Source organism: Urtica dioica, chromosome 11 (genome assembly GCF_054948205.1).
Source record: "Urtica dioica subsp. dioica isolate 48M chromosome 11, U.dioica_male_clone48M_v1_H2, whole genome shotgun sequence".
NCBI classification, from domain to species: domain Eukaryota; kingdom Viridiplantae; phylum Streptophyta; class Magnoliopsida; order Rosales; family Urticaceae; genus Urtica; species Urtica dioica.
The window spans coordinates 21,718,931-21,745,886 of record NC_142766.1 but is presented as its reverse complement, the minus strand read 5'-3'; the positions used below and the strand labels follow the sequence as shown (position 1 = coordinate 21,745,886).

At 35.8% G+C, this 26,956-nt stretch overlaps 5 protein-coding genes and 1 non-coding gene across 12 annotated transcripts; 1 reads left to right on the top strand and 5 right to left on the bottom strand.

Moving 5' to 3' along the window:
- Positions 1-6,544: 6,544 nt before the first annotated feature.
- LOC149382385 (low-specificity L-threonine aldolase 1-like) lies at positions 6,545-10,840 on the bottom strand. Of its 2 annotated transcripts, XM_089629795.1 has the most exons (11): positions 10,704-10,840; positions 9,901-9,974; positions 8,868-9,319; positions 8,160-8,271; positions 8,019-8,069; positions 7,827-7,898; positions 7,562-7,694; positions 7,427-7,485; positions 7,223-7,323; positions 7,058-7,124; positions 6,545-6,939 (listed from the first exon to the last, which is right to left on the bottom strand). In XM_089629795.1, the coding sequence occupies exons 3-11, from the start codon at positions 9,308-9,310 to the stop codon at positions 6,886-6,888; spliced, it is 1,092 nt and encodes a 363-aa protein (XP_089485921.1). In that variant the 5' UTR covers positions 9,311-9,319; positions 9,901-9,974; positions 10,704-10,840; the 3' UTR covers positions 6,545-6,885. The 2 variants fall into 2 exon arrangements, with proteins under 2 accessions (XP_089485921.1, XP_089485920.1); XM_089629794.1 differs by lacking the exon at positions 10,704-10,840 and having other exon boundaries at positions 9,901-10,053.
- A 428-nt stretch (positions 10,841-11,268) lies between these two features.
- Positions 11,269-16,404, bottom strand: CDC5 (cell division cycle 5). Its single transcript, XM_089630553.1, has 4 exons — positions 15,922-16,404; positions 13,859-15,592; positions 13,204-13,485; positions 11,269-12,307 (listed from the first exon to the last, which is right to left on the bottom strand). Exons 1-4 carry the CDS (start codon positions 16,096-16,098, stop codon positions 11,654-11,656), a joined length of 2,847 nt encoding a protein of 948 aa, XP_089486679.1. The 5' UTR covers positions 16,099-16,404; the 3' UTR covers positions 11,269-11,653.
- A 1,230-nt stretch (positions 16,405-17,634) lies between these two features.
- CJD1 (Chloroplast J-like domain 1) lies at positions 17,635-20,081 on the bottom strand. The gene is made up of 10 exons (XM_089630554.1): positions 19,930-20,081; positions 19,701-19,797; positions 19,500-19,604; positions 19,326-19,403; positions 19,174-19,229; positions 19,020-19,077; positions 18,812-18,937; positions 18,586-18,681; positions 18,072-18,143; positions 17,635-17,925 (listed from the first exon to the last, which is right to left on the bottom strand). Exons 1-10 carry the CDS (start codon positions 20,025-20,027, stop codon positions 17,863-17,865), a joined length of 849 nt encoding a protein of 282 aa, XP_089486680.1. The 5' UTR covers positions 20,028-20,081; the 3' UTR covers positions 17,635-17,862.
- A 93-nt stretch (positions 20,082-20,174) lies between these two features.
- Positions 20,175-20,247, top strand: TRNAR-CCG (transfer RNA arginine (anticodon CCG)). The gene has a single exon. It is a non-coding gene; the product is annotated as a tRNA-Arg (tRNA).
- A 1,375-nt stretch (positions 20,248-21,622) lies between these two features.
- On the bottom strand, positions 21,623-23,062 carry LOC149382381 (transcription factor MYB14-like). The gene is made up of 3 exons (XM_089630555.1): positions 22,711-23,062; positions 22,469-22,598; positions 21,623-22,199 (listed from the first exon to the last, which is right to left on the bottom strand). Exons 1-3 carry the CDS (start codon positions 22,841-22,843, stop codon positions 21,812-21,814), a joined length of 651 nt encoding a protein of 216 aa, XP_089486681.1. The 5' UTR covers positions 22,844-23,062; the 3' UTR covers positions 21,623-21,811.
- A 1,171-nt stretch (positions 23,063-24,233) lies between these two features.
- Positions 24,234-25,817, bottom strand: LOC149382380 (Mitochondrial ribosomal protein L37). Of its 6 annotated transcripts, none has more exons than XM_089601700.1 (3): positions 25,635-25,817; positions 25,485-25,512; positions 24,234-24,993 (listed from the first exon to the last, which is right to left on the bottom strand). In XM_089601700.1, the coding sequence occupies exon 3, from the start codon at positions 24,949-24,951 to the stop codon at positions 24,574-24,576; it is 378 nt and encodes a 125-aa protein (XP_089457826.1). In that variant the 5' UTR covers positions 24,952-24,993; positions 25,485-25,512; positions 25,635-25,817; the 3' UTR covers positions 24,234-24,573. The 6 variants fall into 6 exon arrangements, with proteins under 6 accessions (XP_089457826.1, XP_089457827.1, XP_089457824.1 ...); XM_089601701.1 differs by having other exon boundaries at positions 24,234-24,953; XM_089601698.1 differs by having other exon boundaries at positions 24,234-25,016; positions 25,485-25,528; positions 25,636-25,809.
- Between the last annotated feature and the right edge of the window lie 1,139 nt (positions 25,818-26,956).

Here is a 26,956-nt window from a genome sequence, read left to right as displayed (position 1 = left end):
AGGGGACAAAAGGATTCTACAGTACGTCCACATTTTATTATCTCGCTTTAATTAATTTTTTATTTCTTCTTTTTCCTTTTTTCTGTTTTCCCTTTATATTTAAATTATATCGAGCATCGACATTCTTTCCACACAAAAAAAAAAAAAAAAAAAAAATCGTGATACTTTTAACTTTTAAGAACATCAAAGTTCTACAGTTAAGCTCTATTTTAATCTAGATTTATCCGTGGAAGTTAATTTTTACCTTAAATTTCTATTGCCGTTCGTATTTAATACATATATATATATATAAATGTAGTAAAATATTTAATAAAATAGTCAAATTCCATTGTTCAAATCATTTTTTACACCATTAGTAAGTATATTGACCACTGTAAACAAGTAAGCGATTTATCAATGTCGAACATGCACCTAATACTTGTATATTTCTAATTTTTTGTAACTATTTAAAAGTTTTATAAATCTATTATTTTTAATTGATTATTTAGTAAGAACATGAGCAATTTTAGTAAAAAATTTATTTCACTAACATTTTTTTAATTAACATTACATTTATAACTTTTGGTCAATTTTGATTATATATTATGGTTTCAAGAGCAATTTGAATATGTTTTTTTATGATACACTCTTTTACAAAAAAATATCTCTTCATTTACACACTAAATTTGTCTTTACTATTATTTTCGTCCTCTTCTCTTATTATTTGTTCTCTCTCTTTTTTTTAATAAATATATATTATTTAGTAAATGATTTCATACGTGTCATTTTGTATTTGGAGATGGTCTTACTACTACTAGTCTGAATTTGAGTCTTGGTAGATTCTAGGGATATAGATACACGTAATAATTGGTGTATCTATCTTTTTTCTATTAGTAATTTTGTTCTCTAGTGTTTATCCATTGCTCATTCAAATATGCATAGCGATTTTCTTTTATTTCATGCGTAAAGGATTCAAAATGTTCAAGTGGACCATAAGACAGTTTTTCCTCGTGGTGATGATAACATTCACATGTTTTCTACATGCATTGTCGATTGTCATTAATTGAACGCTAATATATTGTGCTATTTTTGTACCGATCCATGATTTAACTAAATACATATTTAAATATGAATTATCTAAATCCATATGCTAATGTTCGGCCATACTTTTGCAGTTCATGATTTTTTTTTTCGCGTCGACTTATATGTTTTATTTTAATCATACTTTAAATCTAGTATTAGAATTCAAGTCTCCCAATTCCAAGTCTGAAAGTCGGAAATTGTAATATGTCATGGCACGATGTATAACATGTTATCATGGTTGAGTTCGGTCGATAAACTAGTATAGACGAGTTAATATAATATTGGTATTTCTTGAGCGGTTTCGGTTTTAGCATTTCCGTTTTTTTTTCTTCTTCTTAATACTGCGCCACTTAGTATCTCTGATTTCTAAGGACGTTACTCAGTATATATCTCTTCAAATTTGTACTTTTTTTTTTATTAAAGATTCATTAAGAAAATAGTCAACTTAAACGTTTCATATTGCTCAATAGGCAACGTTTGTTAAATCTTAAGTAAATACTTATTTTCATGTATTTACATACGTAAATCTTAGATAAATATCCGCTTCCATATATTAGATCACGTCATTATTTATGGCTATTTACCTAAGATTTACCAAACGTTGTCTATTTAGCAATTTCAAACGTTTAAATTGACTATTTTCCTAATTTATTATTTTTTTTAATGTATTTGATCGGTGCTAACCTATTTTAATCATAATAGATAAATATATTTTTATATGTTGGTGTTCTTGACTCGTAATTATTTAATTTCGTTGATTTGGTTTTACTATTTTTTTTTTAACATTTTTAATGTACATGTGTCCTTGTCTCATTCATTTTCTATATTTTTATTTCTTTATTTTGTTAATAGACTTATGGATATACAAAATGTAATGAAATTCGTTCATATAATTCAAATAAAAAAAGAAGAAGAAATAAATCATAGTAAAAATGTGAAATTATTTATAATAGCGAATGTTTTAATATTGCACTGTTGATTTTGTATATTACACATATACAACACGGTTTAAATATGCTTATTTACTCTCGATTATAAGGCAAATGTCAAGTCCACTGTATATCTAATAGTTGTTTTGTTCAAACCCTTGAACCTCTCTCTCTCTCTCTCTCTCTTCTTAAAAAAAATTAGAACTCTCCGAAAATAGGATATATTGGTGGATGGAACCATTAAATTTTCAAGAAGATAGAACATTGAATTATTGGCGGGGTAAGCTTTTAGTGATCTTTCTGATGATATTATTCGCTCTTAGAGTCTTTAAACTTACATAAATCTTTTGTTAAGCCCAGCATTCTCGTCACAGCTACAACATATTCTTTGTCGCGACGAGAGCCCAATACAATCATGCTTAGTCTTTAAAAAACCATGTCTTCATTGTTTTCCTCATTTCCTTTTTTCCACCCACCCTCTCTATTACATCTCCCCAACTACAACAATTGGGCACCGTCGACCACCTCACCCTCATCTATGTTACCCATCTTCCTCACTTGACCTTACTTGTCGCCTCGACCTATTTCTTCCACCTCCCCATTTTGTTTGTCGCCCTATCTTCTTCACCTCGCCATCAAAAAAATGTTATTTTTAACTAAGAAACTACTTCGAGCATATCTCATCCTTGCGACGCAAATGTATATACGTTCGAAACGAGTTCAGTAGAAATGCAATTTGGAGTGGCGTAGTAGTTGTAATTATCGGTCACATCTCATTTGAGTAGCGCAATTGTAAATATGTTTCAAACCCTGTAATGTCTCAAAGAGAGGAGTTTGGAGAAATAAGAAAATAGGTTCGATTACTGAAAATGTATTTTCAATATGTTTATATGAATCACGATTGATGCAAAAAGACATTGTATGCACATATAACCAAACCAATCGAATGTAATGTATGTTGCCCAATATGAAGTCACAATAGAATTTGGGAATATCATATCCGTGCGGCCCAAGAAAAGAGGAGTTCAAACTTATCTCATTCACGTGGCATATATGAAAATAGCTCACAAACGACTCGAGGCATGTTCCATCCGCGCACAAAAGTTGTCGTTTATTACATAAAATGACTTTGAGCATATTTCGTTGTAAATAAGTTCCAAACGAGTATAGAAGAAATGTCATTCGAGTGGCGCAGTTACCGGTTATATCTCATTTGGGTGACGTAATTATAAATACGTTCCAAACATTTTCTTAAGAAATGTCATTGGAGCTAATAGGTTTGATTTTATTTTTAACTTCATCATTATAGTCGGAGCTAAACTCGAGTTCACTTCAAAATCCCTATAATGCCCTTATTAATTATTTAAATCTCTCTCTCTCTGTGAATTAGGGAGTCACGGAAATAAGGGTTTGGACGTTGTGATTGTTTTATGTTTGGAGAGAGACAATGCCTTTTTTTGTTTTTTTTTTCCCTTTAAATTGATATCTTAAATAACAAGGGCATTATAGACTGTCGAAAAATTAAAATCAACAAAAGTTGAAATAAGATATTAATTTGCTTCATATGATTTTAAAGCATACATAACAGTAAACTATTGGTGATGATATATAGGAGAAAGGGGAAAAAATCGTTTTTTTTTCTTTCTCTCATAGTACAAGTTACATTTATTTGAACAGATATTGGATTATCAAATATATTGATTGATTTGATAAAAATATATTGTAGAATTTGTGACGTAAATATCCTTGTCAATTTGTTCTTTGATTGATTTTTATATATATATATATATATATATATATATATATATATATATTTTGTATATTCTGAACGATATACACTTGTTCTCTCACCGTGATAATTAATTACGATTTGATTAAGATCGTCCCTTTAGAATAAAAGCAAAAGCATCGTAAGTCATATATATAATCTTCTTTAATGCATCGCGGATAGTGCTAGATATCATAAAGATTATATATATTCTACTTAGTGTGCCAAAGATATTATTCTTGTTCAGTGTGACTAATCCGCAATTATCCTTGACATTATGACCATATTTCCACTATAAAATATTAACGGGCAAGAAATAAATTAAGGAATCTTACAAAAGAAAATGAATTAAAGTTAGTAAAGTTCGTTTGATGGAAAATAGAAAGTTTTGACATTGACACAAAGAAGGGACACGAGTTCTTTTCTGTACATAAATATTTACTCACAAAGTTTCAATTAGAACCAAAAAAAAAAAAAAAAAACGAAATTCTGATTCTACATAAAGCACCAAATTATGGGAACCTTCACGGCAAATTTTCTTCCAAATCTACTTCCAGACTATTTCTCCATATAAAGGGTCTCACATCTGATTAAAGAGAACAAGTAGTACTCAATAATATAACAAACTTCTTGGCAAATTGGAAAAGCAGTCCCAATAACAGTTCTTCTACTATAGCTACGCTTTAAAGAGAGTAGAATAGAAAACAAAAAATCAACATTTTCTTGAGGGGCCTAAAAAAAGCACATATGTTTAGTGGAAAAAATATGCATGTCACCCTCAATTTAATGCAAGGATAATTTGATGATCTGTCTCAAAGCCAAATAATTAATTTTATCTATAAATTAAATATAGAAACCTATAATTATCACATCACAGCTTCTTTTAGAGCGCTTCTATCTAACGCTGTCCAAAAAAACAAGCATAGATGTTGAAGTTGATTAAATTGCAAGAACAGGTTAAACAAAAAATGAAATACCCATTTGTGTCTTAGTTAATCATCTAAATTTGATGAAGTGACAATCTCATTAATGATCTTAGTGTTCGTGTTTTAATAAGAGAATATTTGTTTATTAAATAGGGCAACATATTCGTCAAGTTAAATAAATTATCTTGTTATTTAGAGTTTTAAGATGTTAATCCTTAGCGCACGTTAATATTACAATTGGTTTCGAACTCTTTCGTTGATAATCAAGAATTCTGGCTGCTATAGTCCATTTATATTAGGCTTAATAACATGATACTCAAATTAGAATCCGATGAAAACCGATGAATAAACATAAAATTTTACTTTTATTTATAGACAGAGTCTGTTCGTGGCTACTTTTTAATTAATTAGTATGAAAAATGTATTAGTTTTTATACATAAATATTCTATCGCATATATCCTTAGCCCGAATGATTTTGTGCAATATATTTTTTAACATAATTTTCTGTTGTGTAAATTATCTTACGTGTCAGAATTATTGGTAGTGTGTGAAATACTTATTTTTTAATTAGTGAACATGCATGCATGTATCGTGACAAAAATATATTAAAATAGTATGTTGGCTTCCTTTAGACATGAAAATATATGTTCATTGTAACACGTTACAAAATGGATTGAATATAAGTCACATAGTTTGAAGTTGAACTAAAGTGTTGATGCTACATGGATACACTATTATACGATATAACAATCTAGTACGAGTCATCTTTTTTTGATTTACTTTTAAAATAAAAACCTAAACCCCTCAAGTAGCTGTCTTCATTATTGTTTATCTTTTTAGTTTCACGTCATGATATAGCACAGCTTTACAGGGCTTTTTTTTTTTTTTTTTTTTTTGTTTCTTATAAGGATAAAATATTTGCCTTAGTCTATGACTGTGCGCTTTATAAAGTCTTCAACCACATATAGAGGGAATTGGACTTGAATAACTAAAAGTTGAGCAAAACTGTCACTTAAGCTTGTTCTGTACTTTTTATTTATTTTCACTTATATTTTTTTTATCATCATAGATTTTTATAATGATAATATGTCTTAAAATGATGATTACAATGTCTAAAATAATATTTTATGATAATTGTGTCCAACTCTTTAGTACTGGTGATATTCATCGGTTATGATACATGATTTGTGTTCATGCAAATTAAATGCAATGCAAATGTTATCTGACCAAAATTTCCTACGAATCATGATTTGTGTTCATGATTTATGGGCCCAAATAGATTTGGATTGTTTCCTTAGATCTACTCGGTGATAGTTCTAAAACTATGACCATTTAAACAACTATGAGAAGTCATAGTTGTTTAAAACTTTAAACGGTCATAGTTCTTAATTCTTATAATAGACTGGGACTATGACAACTATGACTATTTATGATTTGGACTGTTTCCTTATTATAATAGTTCTTTGTTTACTTATTTTAAAATATTATAAAAATAATTCCATATAATATGAATTCAAATATTATCTGGAAATCAAATAATGAAATATTTTATTGAACATTTGAAAATTGGAATCAAAATCTTCAAACAAAGAATTTATGGAATTTTACCTTTTTACACCCACTACGAGACTAGCCTCTATTTGAAAAGAAAAATAATAAGGTGAAATTCCAAACATCCCTATTTGAAGATGGTAATTTGTAGAATATTTCACATTTTTAAACCTTTTATAAATGCTCTATATTTTATTTTTAGTCGATTTTACCCGTATTCTAAATGAAACCGTAATACAAAAGAAAATGAAAAGCTAAATGAAATCGTAAGCAACAACAAAAAATACTGTAAAGAAAAGAATGTATGGAATAAGAAAATAAACCAAGTTTTTGAGGAATTAAGTTTACAAATGTAAGAATTGTGGAACGGAATCAACAAAATGATAAATGTGGTTCTCAGCATTGTAAGCCAATGCAACATTTTATTTAACTGATCTACAGTAATGTAGACATGTGTCTTAAAGAACATGTAACTTGTATAAGAAGAAATGTCCGAAGATGCTTAATTAAAAATTACATTACTAATACTTAATTAAACCAGTGTGAGCACAATTGGTCGTCTTTAAATGATTTGATGGATCATTAGTTAAAGCTTTTCAAGTCTATAACCACAATATCCTTATAACATATATATCAAGCCAAACTTTTTCAATAGTTTCCATTCTCAACCTGCTCAACACAGCCTCCATTGATCATTGCTTGCTGCAAAAAAAAAAAAAAAAAAAAAAAAAAAACCAGAAGGTAAAATACAATGGAATGTTAGCAACGACCATAATTTATGGAAAAAATAAAATATAGGGTCAGGATATGGTTTGATCACCTGAAAGCTCGACAACGCGAGCTTAGCGTCATCCGAAGAAATTTGGTGGTGAAGAACAACCCTTACCCTGAGAGAGAGAGAGAGAGAGAGCATCCATATATCTTTGTCAAATCTAATATTTTTGTAATATATTATATGATTGAAAATTTGATACTTAAAACGAACCTGGATGAGCTCTCTTCCATGACAAACACACCGTGTTGCTCTAAATACTTGCAAAGCCTCTCAGCTGTCATCTTGGAGCTCTCTTCTATGTCAATGAATACCTGAAAGATTACACGGTCAACGTTTAGAGAAATTAAAAGAATTGGCCTGAGTTCATAACCAAGTTTTAGTATTATTAGTAGTGATAGTATTACTATCACTCACAATGTTGGTCTCCACCGAGTCAACGTCTACTCTGAGTCCTTTTACCTTGCTCAATCCATCTAAATTCATGCAAGGAAATTCAGATTAGTATAAGAGTCAACAAATAGAAACTTGGCGAGAAAGCAACTGACAAACCCGCTAGAAACTTGGCGTTTTTGTGGTCAGCCTCGAGTTTCACGACATTTTCTTTGACGGCGATTAAACCAGCGGCGCAAAGAACACCGACTTGTCTCATCCCACCCCCCAGAGTTTTCCTCAGCCTTCGAGCCTGAAAAAGAATTGAGTGAATCGAAAAAAAATTGAACACAAACACACACATTGAGTGAATCGAAAAAAAAAAGAAAAAAAAAAACGGGATTTGCCACTACTTGTATAGTGTATTTTTTCTGCTTATTATTACCTTATTGATAAAGCTTTTTGAACCGACGATGACGGTTCCAACCGGAGCTCCAAGGCCTTTCGACAGACATATCTTGGATCACAAGTTATTCGAGAGTGAGGTGAGTTAGTTTCAAGGCTTGGAATTTACTAGAGACCCTAAATCCAATTAAATAGATAGTCGAAAAAATTGAAACGGTGATTTTTTTTGTACCGAAACAGAGTCCGCGGCTTGGACGAGCCTCTGAACGGGGACTCCGAGCGCCTGAAATAGCAACATAATAAGTTGAACATTTTTATTTTCTTCCTTTTGTTTCCGTGTAGTCAAATTCGACGATGAATTTATTGTACTCACAACGGAGGCATTGAAAATGCGAGCACCGTCGATATGAAGCTTGAGGCCGTGCTTCCGAGCTATCTCTCCCACTCTGTCCGTGTACTCTGCTGACAGAACTCTTCCGCCGGTGCTGCATAAATGCATAGAAGAGTAACCTATCTAATGGCGTAAAAAAAAAAAGACATAGATCTTGAATATATCTGACCAAATTTGGAAAGAGAACCGGTATTTAAAAGTTAAGGATTCCTACATTTTGCGATCACGAAGTGAGAATGTTAACTCTAGGAGGGGCATATATGATAATGAAAAAAATGATCAATTAATTCTTTAAGTGGGGCATGTAAGAAAACACATCATCTATCGGGGCACATATGAAAAAAAAATCATATAATGTCGGTCTCAACAGCAAAAGAAAGAAGCAAAGCTCCGCCATTGTCTACATATTTGGGGACGGAGCCAGCTACGGACCAGGGTGCCTCCGTAAACTTTTCAAAACTATAATTTTCTACCCCAAATGTTTATCACTTTTTACATTCATAGCCCAAGAGATTATACGATTTCATCATACATGCTTCTTCTGGACCGGAGCTTGACATTTGAATATTTTTTTTTTAAATTTTTAAGGGGGGGTTCATTTGAATTTATTTCATCCAAAATAAAACAAAATATTTGAAGGGAAAGGCTTGACCAAGAATTCATCAGAAACACATTGTAAGGAATACTCACTTGCCATGCGTGTTCTCCAAGCAAATGAGCCTGGTGGTGGGGTACACGAGCTCGCCGCGCGGGTCCCGTATCGCGGCCTCAAGGGAACGGAGGTCCATAGTCCCGTCGGGGTTGTTGGTGACGGGGCGGGGGTGGACCCCACCGAGGGTGGAGATTCCTCCGTTCTCGTAGATGTGAATGTGTGAGGCGTGTCCGAGCACGACCTCGCTGCCTCGAACCTCGCAGTGGACCAGCACGCTTATCAGGTTCCCCATAGTCCCCGAAGCCACGAAAAGCCCCGCCTCTTTTCCCGCCAAACCCGCCACCTCAGCCTCCAGCCGCTGAGCTGTCGGGTCCCGCCCCAGCACGTCGTCGTCCACCTCAGCGCCCGCCATCGCCGCCCGCATCGCCTCCGACGGCTGAGTCACCGTGTCTGATCGGAGATCCACTCCTCTTCTCGCCATTTTTCGACCCTGAGACTCGGATACACACTCTCTCATTATATCTTTATTTGATCCAATTTCAAGTTCTCAAGGGAAGGTTTTCTTTTTGTGTGTGTCTTGTGTTTTAAAAGACCTGATTTTGTTGCCACCTTTTTGGTTTTTCTATGAGTGAAACTAAATAACACGCGTGACCTTTTCTTTGAGCTATTCTTCAGGGAAATTAAATGCCTTCAAAGCTTCTGGTGGTTGTTGTTCGTGAGAGAGAGAGAGAGTAACGGTAATCATTTTTAATTTTTTTTTTTTTTTTTTAGTTTGAGATACTGATGTAATTCAATTTAGAATGTATTTTATTGAACCGAATTTCAGACCTTGTTTTTCAGTCTCAAATATTTTCAGAGAAGGGAGTGAAAAAGTAAAAAAATAAAATAAAATAAAATAAAATAAAATAAAATTCAAATCGCTCCACCAATATCAATACATGCAAAACCAAAGAGGAACAACCAGGTAACAAGAACAACATACTCATATGTATTAATGTATAACAGCTGCTACAGAATTAAGAACATTCTCAATCACGAAGGAATAAGATAAGCCAGAGAGGAGAGACTTACTGGTATTGATTGAGTGAAGATGAAAAAGATCTTTCCTTCTTTTTGGTTCACTTCAAATTCAAATCAAGAATACACTGTAAGCACATAAAATAAATTAATGTTAAAATTAAATATGCAGAGAGAAGTTGGCGAGTTATTGGTAAATAAATAGGTCATGCAAAAAAGACAAGGCCCTGAAAAGTTCCAAAAAAAGACAAAAACAGAATGAAATGTAACTGAAGTGGCGGTGTCACTCAACAAATCAAACTTTGCATGCAATTATTGTGATTATAATTTGCCTATACTATCTATACTAATTGCATGTAAAGTTTGATTTGCACATCTTAATTAATACTAATAGTACATGGGCTGTTACACGTGATTACAATTTTTTTTAAAGGACAGATATTGTCAATATTCAACAATATACACGTCAGTCAAAGAAACTTATGTCCCAATTTTTTTTTTTTCGTTCAATTATTTCTCTCGAGCTTTATAGGTACATGTCTATTTCACATGAAGCTTTTTATTTTTGGCTATTTTTCCAAATTTCTCTGACAAGATTAGACGTGACATTATGTAGTGGTTGTAAAGGAAGCGTTTTATGAGTACTATTTTTTTCCTTGATCATCATCATCATCATCATCGTGATTCATAACTCGCAAGTACTATTCTTTAGTATATGAAACACTAATAGTAGTATAGTACTCTCAAAGTCTCAATGAAAACAGGGTTTTTATTAATTTTGAAAACCATTCATATGAACATATTATCGTCACCACACACACAAACAAATTAATGCATTAGTGGTGAACAGGTAATACCTGACTGTGGGGTGATATTTGATGAAATGGAAATCCTCCTATCAAATGAGAGCAAGTTGAAGAGTGAGTTTGATAAAAATGAATGGAAATGTAAGGTTTATATACAATTATAATTTCAAGGGTGAAATATATGACTACGCATGTGGTTATCCGTTATCCACCAAGCTAGAAGGAAAAAGAAAAAGTTATTTTGAAATTGGCTTTGTGTTGTACTGTTGTGTTTAGTTGTGTTGTTGCTTACTTGGAATTGCTATCTATATCAGATATGAACCCACTCACTCATGTCTTCATCGATATCTGATTTAACTTTTTTAGCTTTTGACACATAAGACACACCACACACCTCTGAAAGTGGAACCTTTATAGTCCCTTGTTAATTCTTACTTTTGCTTCCCATATTATTAAAGTTGCTCGCAGATATTTTACACCAAATGGGAATATATGGCTGATTTTTTATATAATACGTTAACAGTGGCTCGTGAATACTAAGTGTGAAAATACACTGAATTTGATTTAGAATATATCCTAAAATGATGTACAATTTAATTAAATTACCCTTAAAATGGAAAAACCGGAATTTCTGAGACAATTTAGACATCGATTTGAATTATAATGAATGATGATCCAGCAAAAAAAGAGTTACATATTGGTAGTCTGAATTCCAGAGTAACGAAAATGATGAATTTATCTTGGGAGTTTTGTTTGTCTCTCGGATCAAAACAAAACAACATACAGCTTTGAAATGAACATCTATCTCCCTGAACAGGGATTTTTGCAGCCGTATAAAACCAAACTCTGATTGTCAGTTTCAACAATGATCAAACTCTCAGAAACACGGACAGCTATCGAGCAAAAAATTATTGGAACGTTGTTGAACGCTCTCGCCACCGTCCGTTTCAAATGCCTCGACTCACAAGCTTATAGTCTTTGTAGAAGAGATCTTATAGCTTTTATACATCCCCGTTGCCACCAGAAACTTCCTCCGAATCGACACTCATTTCTTGTGCACTGGTTTCTTGCTTGCTCACATTTGGCTGGTTTTCCTTTGCCTCGGCCGAGTCTTGAGCCGCCTCAACCATTGTTGCATTTTCCGAGCTATCAAGCCCAGAGACTGAACCATCGGTCTCAACAGGTAATAATACATCCCCGTTCGTGCCCAGTTTCGCTTCCTCCTTCTCTGTGGCAGTGGCATCACCGCCGGGTCCCACGGCAGTGTCATCCTCGAGCATTGGATCGACGATCTTAGAACTTTCCGGATCGTCCGAAGGGATTTGGTTCGCTGTTGGTTCGGCTAACACAAGCTCGCGACTCTTTGCCTCGGTTTCTTCGACCTGCCTTTTGTGGGCTTCTTCTAGCTCTCTTTTCTCATCCATCAGCTGCCTCATCGCTTCAAGCTCCGACAAGAGATCGCCGTAACGCTTCTGCAGGGTTCGCTCGAGCTCCTTCTGCTTCTGAACTTCTTCCCATAAATTGTTTACGCGATGGGTCGAGGCTGATTGCTCTTGTCTTTTTAGGGCTTCGAAGCACTCGAGCTCTTTGGAAGCAGTGTCCACCTGCTTTAATGTCTCCTCAATTTGTGGCCAGAGACTCTTTTTAGCCCGCACCTGAACAGCACACACAAACAAAAACGTAGAGATCAATGGCCTACCAAAACATGAATATATGAAGATAACTAGGCTCATTTATTCGAGGGAGAAAAATCCCCTTCTTCATTCGGAGCATGTTTGGAATCCGGAATTTGGAAATTGACAGAAAATGCGATGGAAAATCAAAATTCTCTGATATTTTATGTTTGGAAGTCGATGAATTTTTAGGGAAAGAGGATGGAGATAGTGGGGGATTAGAGAGACACGTTTGACACATGGGAAAACCAAAATCACCCACATTTGTTGTGAATTTGCTTGGATTTTCATTTTTCACACATTGAATGAAATCTCAATTCCAAGTGTCTACCTAGCTGGCAATTGTGTTTCCAATACAATAAAACCTTAGAAAACCAAATATAAAATATCTTCCTTTACGAAAGGAAATAGATTATAAAGCAATGTTTCAACCTGAACAAAACCCAGAAATAAATAACTTATGAGCAAAAGGAAAAGGAAGACGAGTTTCAACAACTTGATCATTCAACAACTCTCTTTATGTTTGGAAGTCAGAGGAATTGTTTACGGAAATAGGATGGAGATAGTGAGAAGAGAGAGTCACGTGTGACACATGAGAGAACCAATATCCCCCACTTATACAAATGTGCTTGGATTTTTGTTTTCCACACATTAAATGAAATCCTAATTTAAGTCATACACTTGCCCTCGAATTTTTCATTCAATTTTTCCTAGATTCATACGACACAAGAAAAATACAATGGATTCTCAGTTTTCCGACCTCGTACATACCCTCATAGTCCATAATGATCTATCTATTAAAACTAAGTTGTTCTGTCATACGACGAAACACTACCACAGAAGATATGATTCAGAAACAATTTAGAAGATTAACATACCTCATACCCATCGGTGAGAATTTTAACCTTCTTTTCAAGGTTCACCGCCTTCTTGATATCATCTTCCACATTTTTTCTCACATTTTCAAACTCACTCTGTATCGCAGCGAGTTTCTCCGCATTGCCGGCAACACTTGATAGACCGTAAGCACTACGAGTAGGAAAGTACATGAGATCATTGAGGCATGTCTTGTGCGCCTCAACAAACTCATCAAGATCTTCTCCTTCGTGTCCCAATGCTACACGAAGATAGTGAGCCTCTTCCTTAATGAGATCATTTGCCTGATAGATCATAAAATGTTGTTAATAATAAAAAATTGGCCCCACCAAGTAACCATGTGAAACTATCATAAAATAAAAGGCAGAATGGTAAAAGGTAGTGATGTTTTTGGGCTATCTCCTATATAGTTTGATGCATATGAAATTATGCTGGTACAAATCCAATCCTGCTTCTTTAACTTCATCAATTTTAAGAAGCTAGCACAATTGCTTCAATACATAAAAATCCCCAAACATGGCCACGCATAGCACCACACAAGAAAAGCAAGACAGCTATATATATTTCCATGAGAGAGAGAGAGAGAGAGACCACCATATATAAATAAAAAGGAAAAGAAATGCAATAGAAAAACAGAAAAGAGTAAGATAGACATACCTCTTTGATCTCATCTTCTTCAAAATCGTCTATCTCAGGAATGACAACCGGCCCATTAGCAGAGCGCCTATTACCTTTCTTTTTCTCTTTATTCGCCTTTTCATCCAGTGGATACTTTGCATTATCGTGCTCTAACAAGGAAACAAGTTCTTTTCTTATCATCTCATCAGCCTGCTCAATCGATGTCGGTGGAACAAAGGAGCTCTTGTCACCATCTGATCTCATCAAGGAGTTTCTGATCAATTCAAGAGAAGCAGAAGGAGGTCTAGGAAGCTCTCTCTGAAGCACTTTCGATCTTTTCCTGAGTAATGCCTGAACCCGTTCTTCTTCGGCAGCTTTTTCTCTGGCCATCAAGTCAGACATATCTTCCTCGATGAGTTTATCGGGCTCATCGTTATCCTCTGGAACGGGCTGCATCACCACCTGATACTCGTTCTTGGGTTGCGGTAGATTGCCCAGACCCGAGCGCAGATTCCTCCTCAAATCAGCTTGTCTCCGTTGCTCGAACTTCGCATTGTCGTGTATATCCATATCTTCGTTGATACGAAGCTCGTCTCTGATCGGAGTGCCCTTCGGGGTCATGCCAAAGGAATAACCGTCCCTAGTCGGAGTCATGCCGATCCTCGGAGTAAGTCCCGTGGGACCAGGCGTTCCTCCCGGTGTCGCCGACGGAGTCAGCATCGGGTTCGGAGTCTGAATCTCCCTCTTCTTGGGAGTGACCCCCGAAAAGTCCGAAGGATGTAACTCGGGATTCTCTCCGCCCAAAAGCGGTGTCTGAGATTCCCTCAACCGAGCTAGATTCTCCGCTTCCATCATGATGGCGTCACCCTTCCCGGACGGCGTTCTTTGCGGGGTTCGTAAAGGAGTCATTCCTGGCTTCGGCGTCTGAGAATAATTCGCCAGAAGCGCTCGCGTAGCGCCGCTCCCCTCGGAGATCTCATCGCTCCCGGCGAGAAGATCGCTGGCGTAACCCATCTTCGCGATATCTTCCAGCTCTTTGTCCGAAATCTGCGGAGCCGGGAGCATCAGCTTCGACCTCTTCCGGACCGTCTCGGGATCGTTCATCTTGTTGGCTTGCAGAATCGCCGTCGGAGCGTCTTGCCTTTCCAAGATCTTGTTCTTCGCGACGTCCTGTTTCCTCAGCTGCGCCTCCACATCGGCCCTTCTCTTCCCTTCGAGCTCCTCGATGGTGGTCGGGAACTGAGGCTGCTCGACGGGCCTGTCTTCCTCGGTGACGTCGAAGAACCCCGGCGGAGGCCTCTTCTCGAACGCGATCTCGGCGTTGTAGTCTATTCCCTTCCTCTTCCTCTTCCGATGCCTGTTGTCGATCCCCGCGGCCTTCAGTTCCCTCCTCTTCTGAAGAGACGCGAGCCTCCTCGCTTCCTCGAGCTGTTTCTCCCTCGCTTTCCTCTTCGCCTTCTTTCCCCTCGTGTTCGCCAGCCGAGCCCGGGCCTCCGAAAGCATCTCCTTCTCGTCCTCGTCCATGTCGACCGGGTCCGGGCGAGCGGGCTTCGATTCGGGGTTCGGGTCGATCTCCCCGGGCCGCAACTTTCTCGGGTCGTCGCCGGGCTCGTAATTGTCGTCCTTGACGCAGGCCGCGTCGAGAAGCTTCTCGTACCGCTCGAGGCACTGCGATGGGGTTCGTCCGACGATCGGAGCAATCGTTCTCCACTGGGTGGGCATGAGCTTCGCGAGATGAAGCAGTTTCTCATCTTCTTCTCTCGTCCACTCAGTCTATACAAGCTCACAGGCATAAAATCATCATTCTATACACTCAAACAGTATACAACACATTTATCAAACCTATTATAAGCCAAATTTCCCAGCTAACTCTAGCTTATTTGTCATAGCCTTATGCACTTATATATACAGTGTAACTTCTACGACTAAATTTCAGAAGTCAGTCTTGGCAATTGTGCTTCCAATACAGAAAACCCTAAAACCAAACATAAATTATCTTCCTTTACGAAATGAAAGGATATATAAAAAAAACAATGGTTCGACCTGAACAAGACCCAGTAACAAAGAGCAGAAGCTCGAGAGACAAAGCGCAAAAGAAATACCTTCTTGATGGAAGGATCGAGCCACTCGTACCAGCGAGCTTTGCACTGTTTGGCAGATTTGCGAACGAGAAGCGAAGAAATCCTAGCCCACTGGTTCTTCCCGTATTTCATCACCGCGGCTTTCAAGATCTCATCTTCGGTGTTCTTCCAAACACCGCCCTTAATCATAATCCTCATCTTCGCTTCTTTTTTTTTTTAGTGTAACTCCGAGTCTCTGCTTCTGATGTGAAGAGGAAGAAGAAGAAAACGATGAAAAAAGAGGGGTTTTGTCTACGAGCAAAATGAAAAACCTAGATTTATCATGGATACGATGGTGAGAGTGAAAGAGCTTGGGAATTCAATAGTGACGAAGTTTTGGCTGTTAAACCCTAGATGGTTCGCTCGCGCTCTGTCTCTGTCTCTATTTCTATTCCTATTAAGCTACACAGCTTCAGTGCTATTGGATTTAATTTTTGTTTTCTCTCTCTTTTTTTTTTTTTTTTTTTTTTTTTTTTTTTTTTTTGAGGAGGTTGTTTTCTCTCTTATTGTGTCGTGGTGGTCCTTTTCAAATCAAAACACAATTACATTTGTAAAATATTATTATCGTGGAATTATTCTTAATTACTTTGTTTTATTTTTGCCTTCCAAATATTTGGTGGATTTTTTTTTCCAAGTAATAAATAAACCATTTCATTTATAAGAAATTTAAAAAATAAATAAAATATACATGTATGCACAAAAAGAATTTTTTCATCAATTATCTACCATACCAATTTTTGAATCTTAATCCTAAGAATATTGATGTTGATGTGGGAATCCTCTCGTCAAACATTCATAATAATAAAAAACCGATTTAAATTTATGAACGATAGGTTTCAAATTCTTGCTTATCGAATTTGAATTGAGCTTATTATAGAGATTCAATATATTGTATAATAATACAATTGATAAGAGTTTTGAGATAGCAAATGCTAATGGAATTTGATGAATATTATTGAATAGCTCGAGCTCGCATTACAGATAAATAAATTGTAGAGATGACTCCATGACTAGAGTTTCATATTACTTTTTCAACCTTACATATAATACACAAATCGAATCAATACAATCTGAATCACTGACTGTCTATCTCGCATTTATGTTTATCTCGTACGTAACGCTCTCATTAATGTCAATCGTTACTTCGATCTTGATCTTCGATTTTTTTGAACTTGCTTGCTTATCCAAGCCTAATTTACTATATGGTCGGTAAGTCGCAAATTTCTATACCAACAAACGCTTTCATTCATTCTAAGAATGTTGTTTTTAAATTATCGATTTACTCTTTTACTAGTGTTGTGAGTTGAAACACTTTTCAATTTATACGCATCTTGGTATTTGTCTAAATTTCAATCTTTTTTTCTTATGGTTTGCCTAATGACATACAAGTTATTCCAAAACTCGACCTATAAGCTATTTTAGAACTCGGTTGAATTTGTCAATAATTTTTAGGTCGGTAAACCATGAATGAGAAATTATTAGAATTTTAATAACCGATAGCTTTTAGGTCGGTAAACCATCATTTCTTATTTTTTTAGTCATGTTCCATCTATATTTTGGAACAAAATACAGTTAAAAAAAAGTTAAGCAGCCAAAAGTCGTAATTATTTTTTTAGTTTAAACTTCTTTAAAAGTCGTTTTGTTGATTCTTCTTATTTCATCCCCCAAAAGAAAAATACATCAGAAAAAAAAATGAGCATACAATATTTCTCTATATTTATTACCTGTCACAAATTCTTTTTAAATATCTCGACAACAACGTTCATTACTACTCCTTTTCTAGATTAAAAATGTGGATCAACCAACCAATCGCATTTACAAAACAAAACAAAAAAACCTTCCTACGAGCGCCGAGCACGCAAAACCTTTGTTTCACAAAAATCTCAGGATAATATCAAAGATAGAGACTCGATCGATGATCCATCAGCGATAAAAGGACGCCATGATCCAGAGCATGACAGCCGTTGATGTGGTGATCAACAGTTCCTGCGTATACACCAAAAAAGTCCAAATCAACCAAATCGCTCGGGTCGAATTGTTGAAAGATATTGAGTTTCTAGTACAATTAGGACGATTTTCAAAGGACCCTAAAATTATGATCGTAAAAATCTGTGCCAAGCGAGTGCGAATACCTGGTTATTGTACAGGAAAACGGGAATGAAACCACCTGTGAACTCAATCAAATTCAAAAGACCTGTGTATGCCTGCAAAAAAAAAAAAAAAAAAAAAAAAAAAACACTAGTGATACATCACAAGAGAGAAATAGACTTATATCAATATTTATGCACCAATGAACATTGTAATATGACTGATGTTTATTTATTTATTTTTTTATCCATTGAAATACATACGGAATGAAATACCGTACGATATCGGAATTTCAAGAGGTTCGTGCCCCCCAAATGGGAATTTCTTCCTCTCTAACTTCTCATATCATTTTCATCCCCATTTCTAAGCTAAATAACTTCGAAGTATTACGTACTTAACCCCTAATATGTCTTATTATATTTATACCCTCAAAATTGAATTCCTAACACACTGAAAATGTGCAGCTAAACAAAAAGCAGGCATATCTTAATGGCTTACAATAAATTACTAGATAAATAAAAAAACAAAAAAAAAGTTGGGCAAGATAGTAAGTAATACCAGAGAAGCAACGGCGATGCAGCCAAAAACTAGTGTAAGAGCACGGAGCAGGCGTTTTCCCATCCGCAATCCCCTACCCGAATCTTCACCTTCTTCCTGTAGTGAAGCGAATATCAATTCGGTTTCATAACAGAAAAACTCAATGGGTTTAGATTGAATTTGACCCCCAAGTGTCTGTTTCTATATCTGTGGGCCAACATTAACAAAGGGCGGGAATTCTACTCACCGTAAATGTAGGAGATACAGGTGCTTCGAAAGATTTCAGCTTTTCAAACAACCGATAAACGAATGCGAAACCTAGAAACTGCAAGGGTTTATATTCGGCACTGCGCATGATGATAATCCAAACAGCCTGAAAAAATAAAAAGTAAAAAGTGAAACAAGTCAATATTTGATCATAGACACGAAGAATGAATAGCTTCTTCGTTTCTTACAAAGACAGCTGATATTGCAAGGTTGATTTGCATATCTTGCGCAGAGGACTTGGAGAATCTGTGGGAGAACGAAATGCAACCAAACAAGCATATATAGTAGAATCATAAGATAACATCTTCTATCACGAAATCATTCAGATGTAAGGAAACAAACCTTGGTCCCCATGGTACGATTGGCTGCTTATCAGCAAACTTCACATCCTTCGAAACCTACATAACAACATGATGTTCTAAACAAGCAAGGTACGAATACAAGAGACCGAAGCGGTACTGAAAGCCCGCGAAATTCAACTAGGTTTTACCTACCTTGAACTGACCAAACGTCACGCCTTTCTTCCGATTTTGCAACTGTGCCATCATGATCTTGTCATACGCCTTCTCTAGCTACACGAAAGGTCAAAACCGAGAACATTATCTCCGACGATATATAGCAAAAGACAGTACTAAAAAAATATTTAAAAAAACGGCTTTACGACTCACTTTAGCGGCAGTGTCTTCGTCGCCCTGCCTTTCGGCTTCCTTTCGCCTTCTTGTGTACTTCAATTTTATGGCATCAAAATTCTCAAGCGGACTAACCCCAAGAACCTAACACCGAAAAAAAAAAAAAAAAAAAATACTAGGTTAATTTGGATGAAAACAGTCAAGTATCGAACACTTTTCACTCAAGATAAAGGGATAAACATCGTATGGATTGAAGTCACTGTCGGGACTAGAACTTCCAGCAGCTGAAGCTGCGCAGCAAGTTAATCTTCCGTTCAGTCGCAACGGCATTCGAAATCTGGTCACAGATAAATCATAGATTTCAATAGAAAGGAGAATGAGATTGACGATTGCTATTTATCCACCAACAGACATATGAACATGTAAATACACACAAAAAAGAAGCGTAATTGGAGAGAAGATTGTTTACCGGAGTGAAGTGGTGAGCGAAGAGCTATGACGAGAGTTCGTGTGAGAAAGCTGCAGGTTGGGGAAGTGATAGGCATTGGAGATGGCTAAAGAAGCCATTGTTGATCTTCAACTATGTCGCTGCGATTCTCGGATAATTAGAACGGTCTGGGTTTTGAGGGTTTAATAATGTAAAGGTATTTTACGAATTATAGTGGATAATATTTTTATATTATATTTTAAACAATTGTCAGTATACGCATAAGTGGTCGCGTGGCCTAATGGATAAGGCGCTCGCCTCCGGAGCGGGAGATTATGGGTTCGAGTCCCATCGTGATCGTTTCTCACTTTTGGTCAAATCTTTTTTCACTAAATTAATTATTAAGAGGGCCAAAAAAAAAAAAAAAAATCAACTGTTTGATTATGTGAATGAAGAATAATATTTATGTAATTAAGTTATATATACAAGACACGTGATATGCTATTAATTATTGAGATACAAACACTTTTTCTATACATATAGATATAATTAACTTATTATATACAAGGTGATTGAGTGTTTATGTCTATTTTCAAGTAAGCATTAAAAAATTTGCCAGATCATATGATCACGCGTGGGTTAAATGACCGTTGACTCCTTATTTTGTCGCTTTTGCCAAAAAATTTGATTCCACGCCACCGCCACCATAGTAAAGAGAAGAGAGTTAAGTTATTGAGCTGTATGTGATTATCTTCCGATTCAATATTAGTTGGATTGGGTGTAAATCTAAGCTCGTCTCTATAATTTACAAAGAAAGATAAGGTGAAAATGGGACAAAGTTTCGCGAAGTTGAAAAAGTATATCTCAAACTTTGGTGGAAAGAGATACTTATAAGAGTAGAGAAGGATTGAGAGACTTTGAAGGGTCATGGAACCAAATGGACCTATATGCAAATAGAAGGCTTGGAGATGGGGAGGCCTGACATGAAGAAGACTCGGGAAGTTTGTGTACTCGACGACTAGAGACTTTTAAGTGTCCGAGGTCAAGCATACGAGCACTAAGCATTTCGAGCGGACGCAAAGCTTCGAGCTTTGTGGGGACCTTATCGAGAAGATGGACGAGAATGGCTTGCTGAGAGACTAGTCGAAGAAGACTGACCAAAGATGCCGTGACGAGCGGCCAACTTAAGATGCCCCGTTGATCTAGACGGCCGAGGGGCTTCGTCGAGTACGATGGCCAAGGGACTTTGATGAGAGGCTCACCGAGTAGCTCGCTAAGTGCGATTTCTGATGGGCCTCGCCGAGCATCTATACAGATGTTTTGAGTGGGCTCAAAGGCGGAATGTTGAGCTTTATTCGTTTGATGGTAGAGTTTATTTTGGGACTAATGAGTTTGGGTTTATGTAAAGCCCAATGTCATTGTAGGCCTAAAGTTAGATAAAAACAGCTAAAACGTTTGAAATTGTTATATAGTCAATGTTTCGCGAATTTTAGGTAAATAGCTATAAAGATGACGTATAATTCTGACTTAGTCTTTTTTTTTACATAATAGACTTTTTTTTTATGAGTTGTCGTTTTTTTGTCGGCGAGGAAATGCTACAACATAGTCCTTTATTATTAATATTCTTAACTTAATTTATGGAAAATTATTACTACTTACTAAGGCTTTTTTTTCTGTCCGAATTTGAATTATGCGCATTAAAAAAACATGAGAAAAAGAGGTGGAAAAGTAGACGCAAAGTCAAAAGGTTAATATTACATTTCTATATTTTCCAATATTACAATTCAACCCGCTTTACTTTTCCCAATCCAACAGTCAAATTTGGAATCCAAGAGAAAAAAAAAAAACAAAAAACTCTTAACACATGAAAAATATAAGAAAAAGAATAATCAAACTATGACGACAAAAACCAAGGCAGTGACGATCAAGAATGTTCTCCAGATGATTTAACAAACAGGTCATACCAAAAACCCATTTCTTCATCAACAGCTAATTTACTTTCGCCAAAAAACATTCCATCATGATCATCATTAGCATCCAACAACCTCGGATTTTCCATCACTAGATCAGTATAGTATTTGGAATCCCACGTGGCATCTTCCGACTGTCGTTCATCGTCGTCTTTTGCATGTGACATCAATGCAACAGAGTCATGACGATGAAGATGATTGGGATGATGATCAGTCATGGCTTCATTCATGATGGGATTACTATTGACCGTTCGTCGAAGCTTCTTCTTCAAGTGGGTGTGCCAAAAGTTCTTTATTTCGTTGTCTGTTCTTCCTGGTAACTTCGCTGCTATGGCTGACCATCTGTGTCTCAAACAACACAATTAATCAGAACTATACAAACATATCAATAAAAATTGTACAAGAATCAATAAAAACAGATTTCGAGTAAAAAAAAAATTGTAGACGAAATTTGAAAACTAGGAAAGTCTATACAATCCTCTCTCTCTCAAGCAACTACCGAGTCTCGGGGAAAAAAAACCAGATTGTCGCACCACGGCCTTTTCGGGTCCGACCAAATTGCATTCGGGTCACCAAATATAAACATACATACATAGATATCTTGTACATACCTATTACCAAGAAGTTGGTGAAGATGAACGATGGCTTCTTCGTCTTCTTTGGTGAAGTTTCCGCGTTTGATGTCGGGTCTCAAGTAATTGATCCACCGAAGCCGACAACTTTTACCACACCTCAAAAGGCCTAATCGAAAATATTGAAATGGATTTTTTTTTGTTACTAACTAATGTCAAGAGAGAATATATATCGAGTATGAAATGAAACAAAGGAAAGCGTCTAAATTATAATAACATACCTGCTTGCTTAGGAAGAGCCCTCCAATTTTCATGGCCATATTTTTGGATGTAAGACACGAGTATGTGATCTTCTTCAGGAGTCCATGGTCCTTTTTTCACTCCCATCTTCTCACAACAAGGCGTTCTCACCATTTTTTTATTTATAAATATTTTCTTTTTTTACCTATGATCTCTCTATTTCAATCCCATCTAGCCACCAAGACCATTAGATATGGCATTTTATGGATCCACATTTCAAACTGTAAGACCATACTTCTCGTCTCTTTTATATGCGTGTGTGTGTGTGTACACGCACAAGACGTGATATATTCAACTCTTAACTTTTATGCTTAGCTGAAAAGCAAGTGACGATATTATTTGGTCATGTATACCATTACCATCGTTGAGTTTCTAGGTAATTGCTTCTCTTACAAACGAAAAAAAGAGTGAAGAAAAGTTTGTTCGCATGACATAAATATACACATATTTATATATATATATATATATATATATATATATATATATATATATATATATATATCCGACACTTTATGATGCATAGTGGTCAAAATTTTCATGCGCCACAACGCAAAATGTATATATATTTTTCTATATTTTTACTGTTTAATGGGACAAGGTAAAGCATACTATATATTGTACGTAAGCGTATTTATAATGGAAAGAACAAAGAAACAAAGGTTTTAGGTTCATCGTATTTTATTCAACTTTGTTGAACCTTTTACTCTTTTTCTCACGTGCTTCTTTTATGTCATGATTACTAAAATGGCTCTCTCGATTATCTATGTCGGCGCAATTGTAAGGATTACGTCAAGAAATAATGATAACCCAAATATTGACTTGGTGTTTTGAGCAAGATCTTCAATTATAGTATTGCCCAAAATAAAACGTCCACTTTTCTGAACAAGATGCTATATGCGAAATCCTTGCCTTTCCGACATTAGATTTTAGGCCACAAAACTAATTGATTTAAACAATTTAAATTAAAAAGTCTAAGCACGAGTTTTTCTTTAATCAGAGAAGACTATATCTATGGTAAACAACTTAAACTTTACACCCTTACATACATCCACTTGAGTTTCTACTTCAAAACTTCAATAGCCTTTCTATTAGACTAATCCTGATTTGACTAATGTGAGAGAGAGCACATTTTTATAGTACTACTTTTGTACTCAAAAGTCCACTATTAGACCATTTACTTATCCATTCGCCTGTCTTTCGGGGTCTCAAAATTCAAGCCTGTCTTTCGGGGTCTCAAAATTCAAACTTTCTTTTCAGTTCTCTCGAGCATAGAAAGAACTAGTTCACAATCAGTTTTCTAGGCATCAAATTATTATATTGGGGAAAGCTATCTATCCAATATGACCGGCATGGACAAAAAATCGTGCTGTCTGAAAGATATGTTCAAAATATCATTTCATATGCAGAAACAGTATCTCCTTTTACATTGTTACTGAATTATGGACTGTATACTATTAAAAAAAAAAAAAAAACTATAAGATTACTGAATTATGGAGCAAGTGGATGAGAATCAGAAAATGAATAATGAGAGCTAAGAAGGTTACAAATATATTGCAGAGTGAATAAACCATTTCAAAACCAGCACAAACAATACAGCCTTAAAAAAAATCCCCCGATGGTCTTTTACTTGGACCACAAGTTTCAAGCGTTACAAAAGCACATATAAAATGAAAGCTTGAATTACTTTCCAGCGAAGCCATAAACCAGAACAGTGCTTTAAATACAACAAATTACCAGGGGGGGCGATCGTTATCTCCGTGTCCTCGATGCATATTCCCGATCTCAATACCGTATGAACGAATAAGAAGCAAGATAAACCGAAAAGGAATGCTCAGAAAAGGGACTCAGTTCTTGGCCTTTGACAAGTTGTTCTCCTTGATCCTGGCGCGGGTATCGAGCTTGACGAGGCGCTTGAGTTCGTCGAAGGAGAGAGAGTCTTTGTCCTTCCGGCGAAGCTCGCTCAGGGCGGGCCTTTTGTCGAGCAGTTGGAAGAGCCAGCTCGGGTACTCCGAGTCGGGCAGAATTTTCGGGTCCGTCCCTTCTTTGAGTATGTTTGCACCGACCACAGTCGAACACCTTTCCTCTTTGCTCAGCTTCGACTCTTGTGGGCCGTCGCTGGCCCCGCCTTTCCCGCCCCTCTTAGATTTCGGACCGCCCGCCGAGAAACTCCGACGCCAAACCAACACCGCTCTTTGGCTCCGAACCGACCCGGCTCCGATCATACCTGTGCTCAATCACGCCATTCAATTCCTTCGTTTGCTTGACTGTGCATGTTAATGTTGGTGACCTGAACGGTTATGCGCGGGCCCGAAAAGCCCGCAGTACAACAAATCTCATTTTTTTTCCCGGAGAATTAGTAGTGGGTTAAATTTCGAATTTTTTTCCTACGGTTTACTTATTCCTTCTTGTAACCTGTTTTTGGACATAGTGAAATTCATCTCCTCTGCTCGTAGTATTTTTGTCATCGATTTATAACAGCGACTAATTCATTACTATGTATTTCACATCCTTTATATATAACACACGACCCTAAAACTTGTTCAAATTCAACTCGTGTGTGATGGTTTCGATTCATTCACCCACGAGGGCTGGAAGGATGGGAACGTGATAAATTAACAAAGCGATCGAATAGCCAACAAGATTAACAGAGTCAACAACATCTAAACCGTAGGAAAAAAATCCGAAATTTAACCCACTACTAATCCCCGGGAAAAAAATGAAGAAAATAATTCATAGCAGGAACATATAAACGAACCTGACAGACTTCCAAATTGATTTGAGATCTGGATAATTTGGATCATGAGATCGGTGTAACGAAATCGCAAAGAAATGAAAACAAACTCGATTCAGAGACGAAAACAAGTACACAGAGAGAAGCAAACAAATGAGAGGAAGAAAATCTTACCTTTTCCAATTCACCGAACACAAACGCGTCAACTGAAAAAGCCCAGAATAAAACCTAATCAGCGAGGGATAGAGATTTTATGCGACTCTTATGAAACTCTAAGAAAGGAAACTGAAAAAAAGCCAAGAAAACCTAATCGGCATTGAGAGAGAGAGAGAGATCAGAGATTTTATGCGGCTCTACCAAATGGGCTTCTGTTTTTTGCTTAATATTGGGCTTTCAATTCCGTTTAATTATTAGTAGTTTTTTTATTTGAGTATGTATTAATTGGAGCAATGTTATTTTATGGATTCAAGAAAGTACTTTCTCCGTTAATCAGTAAAAAAAAAAATTACTTCAAAGTAGCTCATTTTCATTGGAATGAATCAAGTCATAGGTTCCATATATATATATATATTTTTATGTCACAGATAAATAATATATAGTTTCACTATTTGAATACATATATATTATAATTCATTCGACTATATGTTTATTATTGATATTAACTAATTTAATATATTCATGTATAAATTTATAAATTATGTTGCTCTCATTATTAAATAATATGTTGCTCTCATAATACTGTTAAGTCTACAGTAACTCTAACATTCTATATTCAACTAAAGTAGCGTTTGCAAACTTGAATTACTATTTTGCCTATATTATTTTCATTTATTCTCATTTTGTATTGTTAAACAATAAAGAAAACAAATATGTATTTTTAAAACATGGTTTCTATAGTCATTTCCCTATTAATTGGGCGTTTGCAAACTTGAATTACTATTTTGCCTATATTATTTCCATTTATTCCCATTTTGTATTGTTAAACAATAAAGAAAACAAGTATGTATTTTTTAAAACATGGTTTTTTTTGTCATTTCCCTATTAATTGGGATGATGGTTTGATGCTTCCAATATTTATCTTTTATCATTCTGATTTTTCGTTCTTTATCTATTATATATCTTTGTCTTTATAGTCAAAGTAAGTCGGCTAAAAATACTGGTTTTGATGTTATACAACAGCAAAAATGCAAGTCTTTAAAGAAAAAAAAATATAAAGGTAATCGGTTAACTTAAAGAGCAAGTAATTTTAAGTGTTTCTCGATGTCCAAATACTCTTCCGGTTTCTAGGACCTGGAAATTGATATTCTCAATGACTACACATGTAAGATACGTACTGGAGCAAATTGACATCCTCATCTACACGAATATACAATCTGAAAGGCCTATAAATAGACCTGTTCTCATTTCCACGCATATTTACCGCACAGAAAAAGAAAAAATACAATAAAATCATCACTGTTCTATACTCAAGTTCATCAACCGCCAACACAAATCAA

Excerpts from the sequence above, each read along its gene's own strand:
- LOC149382380 (XM_089601700.1), bottom strand. The coding sequence starts at position 24,951 with ATGATCGGAGCCGGGTCGGTTCGGAGCCAAAGAGCGGTGTTGGTTTGG.
- CDC5 (XM_089630553.1), bottom strand. The coding sequence starts at position 16,098 with ATGAGGATTATGATTAAGGGCGGTGTTTGGAAGAACACCGAAGATGAG. Across the intron at positions 15,593-15,921 it reads TCGATCCTTCCATCAAGAAG|ACTGAGTGGACGAGAGAAGA; the intron begins GTATTTCTTTTG and ends GAGCTTGTATAG. Across the intron at positions 12,308-13,203 it reads TTCTCACCGATGGGTATGAG|GTGCGGGCTAAAAAGAGTCT; the intron begins GTATGTTAATCT and ends TGTGCTGTTCAG.
- CJD1 (XM_089630554.1), bottom strand. The coding sequence starts at position 20,027 with ATGGCTTCTTTAGCCATCTCCAATGCCTATCACTTCCCCAACCTGCAG. Across the intron at positions 19,404-19,499 it reads ACGAAGACACTGCCGCTAAA|CTAGAGAAGGCGTATGACAA; the intron begins GTGAGTCGTAAA and ends CCTTTCGTGTAG. Across the intron at positions 17,926-18,071 it reads TTTTCCTGTACAATAACCAG|GAACTGTTGATCACCACATC; the intron begins GTATTCGCACTC and ends GTGTATACGCAG.
- LOC149382385 (XM_089629795.1), bottom strand. The coding sequence starts at position 9,310 with ATGGCGAGAAGAGGAGTGGATCTCCGATCAGACACGGTGACTCAGCCG. Across the intron at positions 7,899-8,018 it reads AAGCCGCGGACTCTGTTTCG|ATATGTCTGTCGAAAGGCCT; the intron begins GTACAAAAAAAA and ends TTGTGATCCAAG. Across the intron at positions 7,695-7,826 it reads CAAAAAGCTTTATCAATAAG|GCTCGAAGGCTGAGGAAAAC; the intron begins GTAATAATAAGC and ends ATTCTTTTTCAG.
- LOC149382381 (XM_089630555.1), bottom strand. The coding sequence starts at position 22,843 with ATGGTGAGAACGCCTTGTTGTGAGAAGATGGGAGTGAAAAAAGGACCA. Across the intron at positions 22,599-22,710 it reads GGCTCTTCCTAAGCAAGCAG|GCCTTTTGAGGTGTGGTAAA; the intron begins GTATGTTATTAT and ends ATTTTCGATTAG. Across the intron at positions 22,200-22,468 it reads CACCAACTTCTTGGTAATAG|ATGGTCAGCCATAGCAGCGA; the intron begins GTATGTACAAGA and ends TTTGAGACACAG.